The 17,299-nt window shown below is 40.1% G+C and overlaps 1 protein-coding gene across 9 annotated transcripts in view; it reads right to left on the reverse strand.

Moving 5' to 3' along the window:
• The window catches only part of LOC124134123 (A-kinase anchor protein 13-like), a 265,224-nt gene that overhangs the window by 10,811 nt on the left and 237,114 nt on the right, over positions 1-17,299 (reverse strand). For all 9 annotated transcript variants that reach the window (XM_046498796.2, XM_046498804.2, XM_046498801.2 and 6 more), the window contains 17 exons: positions 16,770-16,832; positions 16,009-16,058; positions 15,480-15,571; positions 14,358-14,409; positions 13,513-13,565; positions 13,000-13,179; positions 12,005-12,130; positions 11,629-11,746; positions 10,823-10,980; positions 10,348-10,515; positions 9,417-9,606; positions 8,774-8,857; positions 6,020-6,126; positions 5,375-5,447; positions 4,814-4,972; positions 4,269-4,393; positions 2,375-2,611 (listed from right to left, as the gene is read on the reverse strand). In XM_046498796.2, coding sequence (XP_046354752.2) covers positions 2,375-2,611; positions 4,269-4,393; positions 4,814-4,972; positions 5,375-5,447; positions 6,020-6,126; positions 8,774-8,857; positions 9,417-9,606; positions 10,348-10,515; positions 10,823-10,980; positions 11,629-11,746; positions 12,005-12,130; positions 13,000-13,179; positions 13,513-13,565; positions 14,358-14,409; positions 15,480-15,571; positions 16,009-16,058; positions 16,770-16,832 — 2,035 coding nt within the window. The remainder of the gene's footprint in view (positions 1-2,374; positions 2,612-4,268; positions 4,394-4,813; positions 4,973-5,374; positions 5,448-6,019; positions 6,127-8,773; positions 8,858-9,416; positions 9,607-10,347; positions 10,516-10,822; positions 10,981-11,628; positions 11,747-12,004; positions 12,131-12,999; positions 13,180-13,512; positions 13,566-14,357; positions 14,410-15,479; positions 15,572-16,008; positions 16,059-16,769; positions 16,833-17,299) is intronic.

Consider the following 17,299-nt stretch of genomic DNA (forward strand, 5'->3'; position numbering starts at 1 on the left):
CTTTACAACACCTCTAAGAGTGACACCCCAGTGGTGAACAATAAACAGTCCTCAATGAGCCATAGACTGGTACCCAAGGTATATCTAATCTAGAAATTATTTACATGTCAATTACTTTTGAAAAGCAGCTTCACTTACTTCAGTATTCACAAATTCCTTCCAAACATTTGCATATCATGTTCAATACAAATGCTAACCCCATTAAATATTTTCTTCAATTATGATCATGTTGATATTATGATCAAGTCTGTTTTCACAAAGCTTTGAAATATTTAACTCAAACGAGTTTGAAAATTCTCACAAATATCATCAAAGGAGCTCAGATAGAGTTTTCAGACATTTCAGAAGCATATGCCATAAATGCACACCGCCAAAGAACATTTGAATAAACAATTAAGTCTCTAGCAGAATAAATTTCAACACGCATTTGAAATCATAAAGTAGCAAAAATATTAACAAGACAAGAAATGAGAGAATTTTACATGCTTAGCATATAAGAAAAATATACAAAGCAGAATTCCTCGAAGTTTTAAAGTCCTTTCATCATCAATTTCTTGTAAACCATATCTGCATTTTTTTCTCTGTGTAATGTCGTCTGAGGGAAACTTATCCACCAGCTGTTACTTCTTGTCTGCATTATGGTTCTTCAAAAAGTAGGAATCGGTTTGTCACTGGATCTGTGCCTACTTGTGCCAACATGACATGACCAGAGGCAGTCTCTCATTGAGAACCATATTCATCGATTTCATGGTGGATATTGTGTGTTATTTTGTTTCCTCAGTAAACAAGCTTGTGTATTCTGTGCAGCAAAGTGTGGTGTTAATTTTACAGACTAAAACATAACTGATTGTAGAACTCAGAAGGCATAGAATAAAGTTCCAGACGTCTTTCTAAAATACAATAAAAAACCCATTTCATTTGAATATCTTCTAAGGACTGTAGTAATCCTTGGTTTATGGATTTCGGAGTGAAGAATCCTGGTCGTGATGTGGGGAAATTGTTACAAGTCATATCAGAGTATCTCACCTCCATGTCCCATGTTTAGATCTGATTGGTTCATGTGACCTTGATAAAATACTATACTACCTGCCTAGGAGTGAAATAAATTTCTGAGCAGGAGAACAAATCCCTTTACCCCCGCCACGAAGGAAAAAGACGCATGTTGTTTACGAGTCTGTGAAGGTCACATGACATAGCACAAGTTAACCTCAGCTCAATCAAAAAGCTGTTTTCTATCAAATTTTAATTTGTTTTGATTCATTTACAATTGCAGATGAAACATGTAGGCAAGATAAATTTGTAGTGGCAGTATCTATAGGGGTACATGTGGTCTTATGCATCCCTCATCCCTAACTCATACAACGACATATACCCCTCGTGATGTTGCTACAGATTATATTATTTAGTGTTGTTCAAAGGTTATCAGTGTATGTCACCATGTGGGCCGTGTCAGTTCAGCTTGTATTGTCTCGCCAAGAGATTGAGTTGATATTTGATGAGCAAATGTGAGTGACTGAGTGAGTATTGTTTTACGCCGCTTTTAGCAATATTCCAGCCACATCAAGGCAGGGGCAACAGAAATGGGCTTCACACATTGTACTCATGTAAGGAAACGAACCCTGTCTTTGGCATGATGAGCCAACGCTATAACCACAAGGCTACACCACCATCCTGATGAGCAAAAGACAAGTGTGACTAAATGAATGTTATTTTAAGCCACCTATTTTGTCCCCGAAATCCCAAAGGTTTGGTGAAACTTTTTAAGTCGTCTTACGAGGGGGATAGAGGGGGCGAGACAGTGACAGTGACATGTGTATGGCGATGGGGGTGCCAGGGAGTTAGTTTTGTGGATTAGGGGTGAGAGGGTGAAATCAAGTGAAATAACAAAAGGGGCATCACTGAAAATTGCCATACAAGAGTGAGTGAGTGAGCTCAGTTATACAAGCTATGTCAGTTTGATGTGGGAGGAAAGCCCGAAGTGATGCAGGTCTCAGACGTTTACCACTATGGTGAAACCCACAAGCATGTGTATTGTGTTGACAAACATAGTAATAGTCAGGGCAAACCGGGATTCAAACCTGCAACCATTAGTTACTGATCACCTAAGGGACACAACTCTGCACATTGAATAGCAACGCTTAAGACAATGGGACCACCGGTGCCCCCAGGAGAGACAGATATGAATAGGAGAGACAGGTATGAATGAGAGACAGATATGAATGGGAGAGATATAATCATTTGAGAGACATATATTAATCCGAGAGACAGAGACAGGTTTAAATGGGAGACACGGGTTTGAATAGGACAGACAGATATGAATAGGAGAGACATGTTTAAATGGGAGAGACAGATATGAATGACACAGCCGACTCACCATAAGGTTGTGGAGATACTTGACGAGCTGGGATATAGAGAGGAGTTGTTCCTGGTTGCCCTGGGATGGTGGCAAGGATGATATGGAGGATGCTGACAGCTCTCCAAGTGATCCCTTGTCACTGGATCGATCGGACCCCCTCGAGTCCTGCTCCTCCCAAACATGAGGAATGGAGCGCTGGAGAGGGGATGCAGGCTTGATTGAGTCTTGGCGATGGACATCACTGACCGTTGGGTCCTGGAGACAGACACAAATATATTTCCAATATCAAATATTTATTTTAAAAAGCTATTTACCAAAACAAGTTCTAACTGAAAGACACCCTGATTCTCAACCCCCAACTGCCCCAAACAATTACCCACCCCCAATCATGGTAGCACCTTGTTATCTCAAACTTGGAAACAACTTTTCCCGAAGTATAACAATAGTCATCAGAAGATGACAAACCCCTTTGGCCCCCACTATAACAAAAGGCAGCACTTCAGCCACTGGTCAATACATGTACCAAGCTTGGATAAAAACAGTTTTCAAATTATGCTCCGGAAAAATGTAGATAAGCTGGTCTTTCACAGAGACAACTTGTTCATTTTATTTCTATAATATAGGAATTGATACTAATGATCATTGCCTTAGAGACTTGTGCATGTCTAGAGGCTGATCTGCTCCATGAAATGGAATAATCTTTATGTTAAAACTCAAGAAGTACAAAACCTACAAGTGTCATCAGAAGATGACAAATCCCCCCGGCCCCTACAATAGCAAAAGGCACCACTTCAGCCCCTGGTTAATACATGTACCAAGTCTGGATGAAAAATCTTTCACGATGTTCATTATATAATAAAAGATAAAGATAAAGATAAAAAATAAAGATTTCTTTATCTTAAAAACACCCTGAACTCTTCTGTACACAGGGAAAGACTTCAGCTGAAGTGAATGTTCTGTAGGGGTCTGTGTTTACGTGACACTGATGTGTCTGAGCGTTACGTAAGTGTGTCAGTAACATAACTCGTTCTCACAGGCATGAGGAACCCGATCCCCTGTGTCTGCAAAAAAACCAGCAGGCCACAAATGGTAAACAGCTTTAAAGTTCATAATAACGTATAAATTATTTTCCCCAAAAAGTTTCAATTTTGTTTTTCCAAACACATATTTCCTGATGCTGGCAACAGAAGGCTTCTCTGCACTAAGAAGAATATCAACACAACAAGCAACTGTTATGTCTTATTGCTCAAGCTGACATTATTTTTGCAACAAAAAATAACTTGTTAGTATTATCACACCAGATTATTTACAAACCGGGATAAAGTAAACAATTATATACATTTGTTCATTACCATCTTACTCCCTTAGGCTCCAAGTCATAAAATTGTAAAACAGACAGTAGGCTCTGATTTGCAAGTTACAGTTTGGGAGCTGACCTTTTTTGGTCAGTTTGGAAGTATACATTATGTCAGAAAGAAAATAATCAAAAGGATTCCTGTTAGGGCCATATTAAAGTGAAAAGTTTGTAAGAAATATCAACCATATTTTTATATACGAAAATATATACAGTTATATCAAAGCTCCATCACAGCTACCGGGTATGCTAAATTAATCAGACATTCATGAAGCAGGTTCACCAAATCTACAGGTGACATTGTGTGCATAACCATATTGATACCATCAGCAAGCGGACATTAACACACCAGTCACACCTGAGAAATAGTTCACCACAGATAATCATAAGTGAAAATATTATCCACACTTGACGGACAGATTTTGCCCAACTGAGGGAATACAACCGAGAAGGATGTGACCCAGAGACCCAAATTTCCACGCCTATTTTCTGGCTCTAACAACCAACTTCAGTTTGCGTGATTCCCTGTTAGACCACAAGCATGTTGAGTGTACCCACCACTGGAGTGGACTCCGGCATTGATGACGTGCCACTGTCACCTTCTAGCTTGTCGAGACTCAGCAGGCTAGGGCTGCGACCCTCCATGTTATGGATCTGGGGCGCAAACCGCTTCTTTAGGCCACCTACAAGGAAACAGTACACAGTCAAGCATAAAATAATATCTGTTTTTTCCTGGATAAAACATCACTTCCTTGTCAATAGAAGGAAAACATGTAAAGGAAAATACATGTCTGACCGATCAATAGCTGGTTGCTACAGTCCAGGAAACAGGAATGGTGTAAGATTGGAAGTTTCTATCAGGAAATAGGAATCAGTAACAAATCACGTTGGATCTTAAAACACAGAATCAGCAGATCCTTGCACAACTAAGGGAGGTAACTCTACAGAGTGAATTGAAGTAAAATATTGATGTCTCTACCTAGGTGCTAGGGTTCTAGTCACAGTCAGAAACCTATCAGTTATTGTTGTAACCGCATACATGTTGTCTGTAAGGAGTTTTTATGTAACTTCTGCCAACTGCAAAAGATAACCAGTACTTTTACCTTTAGGGACATCATGGCTGCTATCGAAACCAGCAAATGTCTCTGCTCTTTTTGGCACCGGCATAGCAACGAAGGAATTGCTGACGTGCTCTCCAACGCTTGATACACTTCGACTCAGGTGGGTTCCGCTTCCCTGCAGGATTGTTGCCAATCGAGAAGCTGCAGGTGAGATACAACAGAAAATGATGTCCACACAAGATACAACAGAACATGTCATCCACTGCACCCATGATATTCTGTCAATGTCTCTTGGTGCAGATATAACAGATACTGTTAATGTTCTATTGCCAGTTTCAAATCCTGTTAACTGGCTTCTCAAATTGAAAAATAATTGCATTATAAGGAAGAGAATATATGGATGTCAACTTCTTTATTATGAGGAACGCAACGTTTCGGAGTATATGCTTACTCCTTCATCAGGTGAGGATATGAACACGTGTACATGAAGCACAATTTGAGGATGAAATGAGACAGGCATGGTATGACTTAAGCACATTCAGTTGTCTTGTTGTTCCTCATATGGCCAGACACAAGCAATGTTGAGACTGTTCTCACACACACCTTCATGCATAGCAGCTTGCAGCACTTCCAGGGACTCACTGCCAGACGCATCCTCATGCATTGAGCTCGGACGCTGGAAATGGAATTCAGTATGAGTATCACCTTCTATCATGACTTTAGTCCAGATCTATTTTATCAAGAAAACATTTTTTTCAAAATGTGGGGAATCCAGTGATAGTCTGTCTACTATTGGAGAAATGTGGGAAATAGGCTTGATAAAGATACCAACAGCTTTACTGAAATGTATAACAAGAATAGAGAAGTTGAAAACAGAAGTCAACTGTTGCACAACTGATTTCTTCACTGACAACTTGCAACTGTTTCTGTGGCATTTGATTGGCTAACCAAGCAACTTCTATTGTGTTTATGTTCCCATAAACTTACAAAAACATAGCCCATGTTGACGAGCAGTCTACCATTTCCTGATTGTCTGACTGAACACTGTTCCACTGAACAATGTAACGATTGTGTATCATTGTCTACCATTTTGTATGTTTTTTAATGAAGCAGTCCTTTATTGTCATTGACTCATTTACTCCAATATGTTTTTGCCTGGGGATTGAAACAAATCATGTACACTGATTTTACGTTTATACCTTGTCTTATAAACGCAATAATATAAGTCAATTCCAAATGAACGCCTACCGAGTTTGGTTCATCATTGGCCTTGTACAGGTCAAGAAGCTCTAGCATCAGCTTGTTCTTCTCGTCACAGCAGTGTTTGATTTCGGAGTCCTTGATATGTAGCTGATCTGTGGACAGACAATGTAATACAGTTACAGTATATTCTCCCCACACTACACAGTAATGACCATGGACCTCTCCTACAATCTCGTGAAGACCCAGGATAGAAGGGATAGAATAGGTCTTCAGCAATCCATGCTTGCTGTAAAAGGTGTCTATGCTTGTCGTAAGAGGCGTAAGAATTCGGGTGGTCAGACTCGCTGACTTGGCTGATGCATGTCATCGTATGCCAATTGCATAAATTGATGCTCATGATGTCAATCACAGGATTGTCTAGACTTGATTATTTACAGACCGCCTTCACATAGCTTGAATATTGCTAAGTGCGGCGTTAAACAACAAACAAAACAAAATCGTGCAATCTTGTATTGGCAAGGAGAAAACCTACTTTTATCAGTACTATTTTTCAGTTCATAATAATTACAGTATTACATGTACACATAAACAGGGCTGTGTATAATCCAATAAATCTGTCTCTCATTGGTTGAAAATGTGAAACCTCAGATGTGGGAAAAACTTGTTGTGACATCATCCTATTGTTCAGACAATAGCACCATTATAGCTATCTACTTGTTTGCAAAAAATAACAATTAGCATACAAGGTAAATTGGGTAGATGTTGTGGAAAATGACAACTAGAAACTAACTATACTCAAGGCAAAAGTTACTGCAACATACAAAATACAAAGTACATCAGTTATAAGAATGGTTGGTTTGTTGGTTTGTTGTTTAACGCCGCACTCAGCAATATTCCAGCTATATGACGGCGGTCTGTAAATAATCGAGTCTGGACCAGACAGTCCAGTGATTAATATCATGAGCATCGATCCACGCAATTGGGATCGATGACATGCTTCAACCAAGTCAGCGAGCCTGACCACCCAATTCCGTTAGTCGCCTTTTACGACAAGCATAGTCACCTTTTACGGCAAGTATGGGTTGCTGAAGACCTGTTCTACCCCAGAATCTTCACGGGTCTATAAGAATGGAATTCTGTGGATGGGTATATATCCCATTAACGGTACGGAAACAAGCAACAGTCCATATAACAAGTGCTTGTGCAACCTGCAACTGAGTTATGTCACACAAGGGGGTTCAGAGGCAAGTTCACACAGTCAGGTGTCAGTGTGTACATCTAAAGTATTCACACCATGTCTGCCACCTTTGTCTTTTGGAGGCCACTGAACGTTGAAGAAACGCCTGGGAAATGGTATTCCATATCTGATGAAGGGTAAGCCGGATGATCCTGCAGCGTTGTTAGAGAATTTGGAAGACGTCACAAACGTCATTCCATTTGATCCCAGACATATTTGATTGTTTACAGCTCAGGGATCTTGCAGGCCAGGGTAACACATTAATTCTGCTTTGAGTCCAATACTTCTGCACAACTCCTGCATGTAGTCTGTCGTTATTGTGCTTACTCCAGGCCGTGCTGTTGCAAAACTAGTAAAATGTCTATTTGCAAAATCTCATCATGGTATTTCGCTGCATTCAAATCACTCTCATTTGAATCCTTCCTGTAGCCGTAATCTCAGTCCAGATGACAACATCACCATCTCCAAAGTCACGCCTGGAGACATGCATTCTGTAAGCGGATCAGTGAAGAAAGAAAGGAAACCTTTCTCCACTGTCATGCTGTCCAAGCACTGTCTGCACCACTGTCATGCTGTCCAAGCACTGTCTGCACCACTGTCATGCTGTCCAAGCACTGTCTGCACCACTGTCATGCTGTCCAAGCACTGTCTGCACCGCTGTCATGCTGTCCAAGCACTGTCTGCACCGCTGTCATGCTGTCCAAGCACTGTCTGCACCGCTGTCATGCTGTCCAAGCACTGTCTGCACCACTGTCATGCTGTCCAAGCACTGTCTGCACCACTGTCATGCTGTCCAAGCACTGTCTGCACCACTGTCATGCTGTCCAAGCACTGTCTGCACCACTGTCATGCTGTCCAAGCACTGTCTGCACCACTGGAGATGTGGACAGTGATGTTCTGCCCATAGGCTTCTCACACTGCTGTAGTAGATGCATGGATGTCATCGGACTGTCCTCTCAGATACCCCTCTGTTGCCAGGTTTGCCATGTCAAAGATGTGTGATTGGACACCATATATCTTGGTGAGGGGTTGTCTAATGGGTGGGTGGCTACTATGTGGACATTCTCTGATGTGGTTGATCTGTTGATAATGTTGCCACGTCATATGGTGTGACTGTGGACACTGCCAGGAACTGTTATTTTCTCTAAGGGAAATCTCTTTGAAATGATCAAAAGTGTTGGTTTTCTGAACTTCCATAGATTGCATAGTGTGACAATGACATAGGAATGGATATGTGGCCTTTTACAGAGAATACATCAAGCAATTTCTACTGAATATTCCTTATTTATTGCAAAAGCATTCAACACCAGCGACATTTGGTTGGTTTCATTTCTTCAAGGTTCTCCATGCCTGGTTCAAATCCAAAACTTCACATAAAGGTTTGTAAGTGAAAAATACCCATATCACAATAACTTTTGCCTTTGATGGATAACACAGTATTGTTGATTCTTAACTTATTGTTCATATACACTTGCACTTACCTATTAAAAGGTTAAATTCCTTTTGACAGTAGGACTTAGCAAAAAATAACACCATAAATCTAATACTTATGTGGAACTGACCAATGATCAGCTTTGCCTTGGCAGCTCTCTCCTCCAGTTTCCGTTTTTCTTCCTCCATTTCTGACGATGGTACTTCCTCCTCCACTGGAACAGAACCCACTTCCATAAGTCTCAATGTCAAACAATCCCATACCATAAGCAGTTAGTCACAGTGATTAGGATCAGTTACAGAGGGCTTTCCTGTCAATCAAGTCAAGGAAGAGATTCAAGGAAGAGATTCACGTAATAAATCCACGATATGATACAAAATGGCCTGGATGGCTGTCCCAAAGAGATGTGGAACAGGTGAGAAAAGAGGAAATAATCCAGCCATCTGCAATTGGCCATCTACATCTACAACTGATAAGTCTGGACAGACATCAGGAGGTCCAAATGTTTAATGTGACATCACTAGTCAAATGACAGTTCCGCTTGTTCTCCAAGCTTGAGACTCATATAACTCCTAGCCTGTGTATAATGCATTGAGTGCCGTTGAACAAAGTGATTTTAGCACTAAGGTGATCGTAACTCCCATACTTTAACATAGGCTTACAATCATCGTAGCGCCAAGGTTGTTTTGTACAACGGCACCCTGTTCTCCATGTTTAGGACCCATGTTACTCCTAGCCTGTGTGTAATGCACTGTACTGCAGGGGAAGCCTACCTTCCCGTGGACACTTCTCATTGGCCATCTGGATGACCTTGATCCATCCCTCTTTGTCATCCTTCGAGCGGCAGACGAGCTCGTACATCTCGGGGGACTTGCTGTATTGGGAGATGAGGTAGATGCCGTGACTATCCCTCGTGTCTCGCTTCTCTCTCACTAGCAGTTTGTACAGTGGTATCACACAGGACTGGAACACAAATATGAGCACAGATGATACTCAACTCAGGCCAACCAGCAGGTGACTGCTTCAGCAGCATCTACGAGACACACTCAGTCTGGTTACATCTAAACACCCTATCCTCAATCATTAGGTCTTACAACAAGCATGCAATACTCTGGACAACAATGCTTCTGGGTTTTCTAAACATGTGTAAGTGAGAGGGTTTGGCCCCTTTGAATAGTATGAAGGAAGAAAGCTGAAATGGCTGGTTGAACACTCTAGTGAGACCCACAGTGTGTTTGTTGTTGAACACCATACTCAACAATATTCCACCTATATGACCGCTGCCTGGAGAATGGAGTCTGGACTTGACAATCCAGTGATTGATATTGCAACCAAAACTCCATCCAATGCCATCAACCAAATCACTGGGCCTGACCACCTGACTGAGGTTTATTGGGGACCAATTCTAACCCGGATTCCCCATGATGAGGGTAACCCAAAAGCACAGGTATGGACAAATGATCATAATCAGAACAAATCTGGGATTCAAACTCACAAAAGGAAAAGGAATTTTCCCTACTGAAGACAACTGTAAATAACTTGTGTCCTCTGAACAGTGTCATTATTAGGACATCAAAAAGACAATTCTCCTAATGAATGTTGTGTTACAGGCACACTATCCACCATTGCCTTGCCTGCCTAATCATAAGTTACACATTTCCATGGCAACTGCACTGTATTTAAACTGCTCCACAAATATCTCACCTTGCCATCCTGGACAAAGAATGTGTATTTCTGGTTGCTCTCCTGCACAAAGAAGATGAGGTCAGTGAGGACGATAGCCAGGAGATCCACGATCCGACCTCGTGCACTCTTCCACCCAATCAAACCCGTGTGCACCAACTTGCGACCTCGCAGAGTAATGTCTTGGCGCTAAAATGGATGATCAATGTAAGAGAAGAAGAGAAGCTGCACATTGATTAACAAATAATATGAAAACAAAAGGGAAATAATTTCCATTTTTAGACAAAAAGAGATGACAAATCACATGAACTTTCTGTTCTTGTGAGGTTCCGGGTGATTTATTACCCGATGCAACTACAAAAGAATCTCCAAAAACTTCTCACTTCAAACTTCTCAAAACCATTTCCAAGCCAATCCATCTCAATAGCCACATTCTGCAGTGACTACAAACGTTACAGTTCTCATCACCTCGCGACCTTCACCTTGTATGACTTACCTTGAACTTCTTGCCTTTGAACACAGTTGTGGCTCGTGAGTCTATTCGACTCTGTATCTCAACCAGTTTTTCGTAGTTTGCAACCCTCTCATTGACATCGGTCAACACTCCCTTACTCCAGTTAAGGGCTCTGCTTAACAGGTCACGATCTTTCTTGTCTAAGGAGTAAAAAAACATTGTTTCAGTAGCTTGTCAGTTATATTCAATTTTGAAATATCATCTAATTATCAAAAGATGACAGTTAATAATTAATGATAGGACTGCATATAATTAACCTTACTGTTACAATTTCCAAGGTGTTTCTGTGCATATTCTATCACCATAGTAATCACACCGCTATGTGCATAACATATACACTAAACTACAGTTTTAACGAACTCAAAGGGACCAGTAGTTTTAGTTTGGTATAACCGTACTTCGTTATCAGCATATATACAACAGATATATATATACAGCCAATGGACAAGACAGTTCGTTATATCCGTCACTTTGTTATAAGCGTGTTCGTTATAAACGTAGTTTACTGTATATATGTTCATAACCATGCTTGCTTCCATAACATCCCTTGCGTGATAATGGTGTTAAAATCTACACCAAAACATCACTGCAATTGAAATATGTTGAGATGTTGATCTTCTATCATGTGTTCCAATTCATTGTAAATCCCCCACATAAAAACACAACTGAGATAATTACACAATTTGTTTCTGAGGTATAAAAAAATAAGACACATTGTGTGTTTATTTTTAGTAGCTATCTATTCCAGGCATGACAATGAGAAATGTACCATGACAAGATGATCTTACCTTTAGTACTCTTACATATTGCTTCAATAAGGATTGGGTATTTTGAAAGACGTATAGTGACGCCCAGGATAAAATCTGGCACATCTCGGCGCTTACAAGCACTGTGGTTAATACATGACTGAAACAAAAAAAGGGAGACGTTAATATCACCACCCATGCCACTTCCATACTACTCACATATTCATCAGTCAAAATTCTGTTTAAGTAGAAACTAAGCTTAATTGAAACATCTGTTTGATCATAAAGTAAATTTAATATCTCAAACATATTCAAAATAATTTAAGGGGAAAAATCTTATAACAGCAAGTAAATTTAAATAAATGTGAAGAAATATAGAAAAAATATCAAATCCATGAATGATTTTGAATTGACTTACTTTAAAGAATATTTGCACTTTCCGGTCAGTTTTACATAGGTCTTTATACAGTTGCACTGCCTCTTTGTGTTTGCTGCAGAATGCACCATAGACTGCCTTCATCTGTACGACATTTTCACCATCAAACTGAAACAGAAGCAACTCATTTTCACAAATGAATAAAAGCAGCAACAGCAATTGAATTTGATTCCTAACAGCACATTATTCAGTGACAATGCAATCACAAGACAGGCAGTTTTGTAGATTTTACAACTGCTTCAAACACTGTGGTGACTGGATTGTCTCCCCTTGACCATACATTTCCAGTACACCAGTCCGTTATTGCAATCTCATTGTAAGATAATGAGTGATTGAGTTTGGTTGAATGCCCTTTGAACAGTATTTCAGTTATAACAGTGTGTTAACGTTTAGCAGAAAAGCCCATTATGTTGTAGGACAAGCATATCATAGTGAATCTGAAATTATCTCAGGATTCTGGCAAGTCCAAGAGATGGAATGTTGCACAGAGATTCTGCCACAACTACCCATGCCTCTTCTGTACACAAGATTTGAGGGGTGTGTCAAACTGAAGATGTAATGATATACAGTGAATAGCTTTATTTGCCTATCTAATCAGATTTTATATAATATTGCACCAAATATTAAACTTGGCGAAATTTTAGCATCAGCATGCACGCACGCGCACAGATTATATGTGTGTTGCAAAGACTTTACTGTTATGGATTTCAGATCAATTCACGAAAGTGACACGAACAAATATTTGTGCACAAACACAGAGCTTTTGTTTCAAAATATTTGTGACTGAATTTGTTACATAAATATCAAATATCATAATAGTTAAATTCAGATATCTTCAAATATAAAATGTGTCACTGAGCGTGACCACCCAATCCTCTTCAGTCGACTATAACAACATGGGATGTTTGGGTGCTATTCGATTTGAGGGGTGTGTCAAACTGAAGATGTAATGATATACAGTGTGGTGGTTGTCCTACCTGGTCAAGCAGAGTCCGTCCAACATCGTCGATGCTGCGGTCATGTTTCACTTGCTGGAGTCGGAGAAGCTGAGCCAGGAATGTAGTGTGGATCTCGATGAGTTCGTCCATCTGTGGGAAGAGTCGCTCGACCTGCTCGGCAGGCATGTTGAGGTCTTGCAGGAGGCCCTGACTGAACATCTGCAGCAGAGTGAGTCAGGGGAGGAGTCAGTGAGGTGTCAGCAGTATTGAGATAATTTAAATCAGACATCCTGTGTGGCATAAAAATGTTGGGAGGAAGAAAACTGAGAGATATTTTAAGGAGCACAAAGACAGTATAAGAAATCAGGGACAGATTCATAGTTAAGATGTTGTACTGAGTTCCATGTGTGATATCTGTGATGTTATCTCCATGCATCAATGGCTAGACAGACACACAAAATAAAACTGAGAAAGCAGATCACATGGAGCTTTTGAATGATATGTACTAAGTTTGCCAGTTGGTCTCCGATTTAAACTTGAACCTTTACATACCTTCTGCATAATGGTAAGAGTCTTGCAGTATTCCTTCTCTGTCTGTATCAGTTCTGAAATGAAACACACACATGACCATGAGATTCACCTCACAGCACATGGAGCACATCCACTACATCAATTCTGTGTGTTTCATGAAAGATGGTCTGTCAGCAACTTCATGCAATATTGAACAGTGGAGTTGCATGTCTCAGTCTCGGCCTGGGCCGGGGCAGTAAGTCGGTTATCAGATCATTCAAAACAACTCAATACACACATCGATACACATCCATTTCCTCAAGATTGTTATTGAGTCAAGCAAATGGATATTCTGATTCATTAATACTTTGATGAATAATAACACATCATACATATTTCACATTATTCGCAGCAGGAAAAAGGTGATGCAGTTCACAGACATTTACCACACTGGTTTGTTTGTTTGTTTGTTGTTTAATGCCACACTTGGCAATATCCCAGCTATTTGACAGCAGTCTGTAAACAATTAAGTCTTGAGTAGACAATCCAGTGATTGACATCATGAACATCGGTCCATGCAATTGGGATACGATGACATGCATCAACCAAGTCGGCAAGCCTGACCACCCGATCCGGTTAGTCGCCTCTTACGGCAAGCACAGGTTGCTGAAGACTTACTCTCTGCCTGGATCTTCACGTGGCCCCCACACTGATGAAACCACAAGCATCAGTCTGGAGCCGACAAAGCAAGAATAATAATCAAGGTGAATATGGAAACTGACCATGATCATAGGATCCTGGCACGCCTAAGAGACACAACTCTGCACAGAGAATGACAGCACCTTGGCTCCCAGAGCCTTGTGATTCTCAAGATCTCCTAAACTCACCCCAGATCGTGTCCTGGCGTTTAATATCCTTCGTGTTCATCTTCTTCAGTGTCTGAAACACAACATCACCAATCATAAAACTGAAGATATTTGTTCAAGTGTATTAGATTGAATTGAATTGAGTATGGTTTTACGCCGCTTTTAGCAATATTCTCGCAATATCATGGCGGGGGACACCAGAAATGGGCTTCACACATTGTACCGATGTCGGGAAACGAACCCGGGTCTTCGGCGTGACGAGCTAACGCCTTAACCACTAGGCTACCCGACCGCCCCCCGGTGTATTAGAAATATTATTGAATACATCTGCACTTGACTCAGTGACTCTGGTCAACACTTCCGCAGCATGCTTCAAGATATGATGAAAATAAAGTAATACAATTAGCAGTGCACTCTTCTTGGTAACAACAAGACAACGGCATCTTGATGACGAAATAACTGTTCAATTGGCATTCTAGAAGTTAGTGAGTAAATAAGAAAACATTATAACTTTATGGATATCAACTTCTGGTCTATTGCATACCGTATTCGACGTAATAAGCGCCCCACTCTAATAAGCGCCCACGGCGATATTTGCTAATATATTGGCTAGTGAACAATCCCAATTAGCACCCCTTCCAATTGATCAATGTACACAAGACTTATTTATTCGTGTCTAATACGCACTCGTGTGTTATATGCACCATTAATTATGGGGAATTAAATTCTGGAAAAATATATCTGTCGTTTATAAAAATTTCAGGCTGTCAGCAGAAACCACGTAATTTATCTTTCAACTCTGTTTTTTTTTCACCAAAATAATATTCTAATAAGAGCCCCCTATTTCTAATTTTGAGAGCGCCCAGGGCGCTTATTACATCGAATACGGTATATATAGCTGTGTTTCGATGTAGATTCTTACATCACTATCAAGTGGGTGGGACTCTCTGACTGACGATAATCTGATCAGTGAGTGAGTTGGGTTTAACGCCACTGTGAACAGTATTTCGGTTATAGCACATCATGTCAGCTTGATGTGGGAGGACAGCCGGGAGTGATGCAGGTCTCACCACTTTGGTGAAACCGACAACCAAGGTAACTTGGGAATTGATCATCTGCTGAGAGTATCAGCCATTTTCCTACCTTCCTGTCTACAGTGAGACTCCATGCTTCTGGTTCATCAATCTCTAACATCAGCTCCGGGTTGTCGTCAAATATTGACACCTCTGTTCTCACTGTAAGAGAACAAATCAGCACCATTTTATATTTGGGGGAAATTCCAATTCGAAAGAAAAAGACTCCACATTTTATTCCATGTAAGTCTCATGTAGTTCTTGGAAAATGCCCTGAAATTCCAAAAGTTGAATCTGACATTGCCTGTCAAAGTTTCTGCAATTAACAGAAAGTCAAAAGATTTTGGTGTCTTTATTTCTATGTTACAGAAAAATCTGAAAATCAACATAAAGAAAAGACTCTTTATATCAAGTGAAACAGTGTGAAATGTGTGAAGTCAGCAGACCCTACAAAACTGAAACCCTCATAGTAAATCATCACAACAGGATCTGCATTAATTAAAACATCTAGAGTTATCTCCCTTGACAACATTGAAACTTCATAATGTCATATAGGTAGTAAATACATATCAAAATTCCTGTTTTCTACTGCAACTCACCAGTGGTAGCTTCGAGGGACTCCATAGATTCCGATATTGTGTCCTGAATGCTGGAAATCACAGACAAGAAGTTAATATTAAATACCTCAATACACCAATAAATTAAACGTTCAGACGTTTACTACTTTGGTAAAACCCACAAACAGACATGATGCTGACAGACCCAGAAACCTAAAATACAATAAATTTATCTCTCTTTGCCTGACCTCATATCAGAAAAATAAAAACTACAACAACGGAAATCATTCACGAGAGAAATATAAACTATGAACTTTTTAAATAATAAATGATGAAATGAATATTGTATGAAAAAAGCTGTAGTAAAAATACTAAACATCCTGTAATATAAACAGTATCAGCATTTCCTTCTACAAAATCGTCCAACCAAAACAAGTCATGCCAAATAAAATATAAAGCATTGAGCTACAAAAACGTATATTTATTCTAATCATCTCCAGCTTACTATTTAGCAAACATCTGTTAACCATAAACTCAAAACAGTGTGGCAATATATATACTACTCAAACGAAATTAAAGAATATCTGATGTTTTCAGGACCACAGTTAATCTGTCATGCCATGTTCATTAACTTCAGTAGCATGACAGATTCATCATAGTCATAGGAACAAAAATCAAGTGTTCCTTAACTTCTTTTGAGTAGTATGACAGATTAACTAAGTCATATGGAAAAATATCAGGCGTTCATTGACTTCTTTTGAGCAGTATATATCTGAGGGGATGAGAAACTGGGCATCACTTACTTGGAGTGTCCAACATCCGGACCGGACCCGACGGAATCAATCTCATCTCCCTCATTGATAGCCCTGCAATGGCAGAAAGTCTCCTGTTAGTAGACGTAACTGTGCCCCCTCCACCCTGCCGAGGCAGGGGCACAAACAGGAGATATCACTCCAAATGTCATGCAGTTCGGTCAACCCAAATTAGAAACGCAGCGTACAGCAAGATCAGCATGTTTAAAGACAACACTCTTCGGGCTGGGGCAACATGGACTACCATAGAGGGTACATGAACCCATGCCCCCCCTCGAGACCAGTGAATAGCTTTATTTGCCTATCTAATCAGATTTTATATAATATTGCACCAAATATTAAACTTGGCGAAATTTTAGCATCAGCATGCACGCACGCGCACAGATTATATGTGTGTTGCAAAGACTTTACTGTTATGGATTTCAGATCAATTCACGAAAGTGACATGAACAAATCTTTGTGCACAAACACAGAGCTTTTGTTTCAAAATATTTGTGACTGAATTTGTTACATAAATATCA

Source organism: Haliotis rufescens, unplaced genomic scaffold (assembly GCF_023055435.1).
Source record: "Haliotis rufescens isolate VD_foot unplaced genomic scaffold, xgHalRufe1.0.p SCAF_1, whole genome shotgun sequence".
In the NCBI taxonomy this organism is placed as follows: domain Eukaryota; kingdom Metazoa; phylum Mollusca; class Gastropoda; order Lepetellida; family Haliotidae; genus Haliotis; species Haliotis rufescens.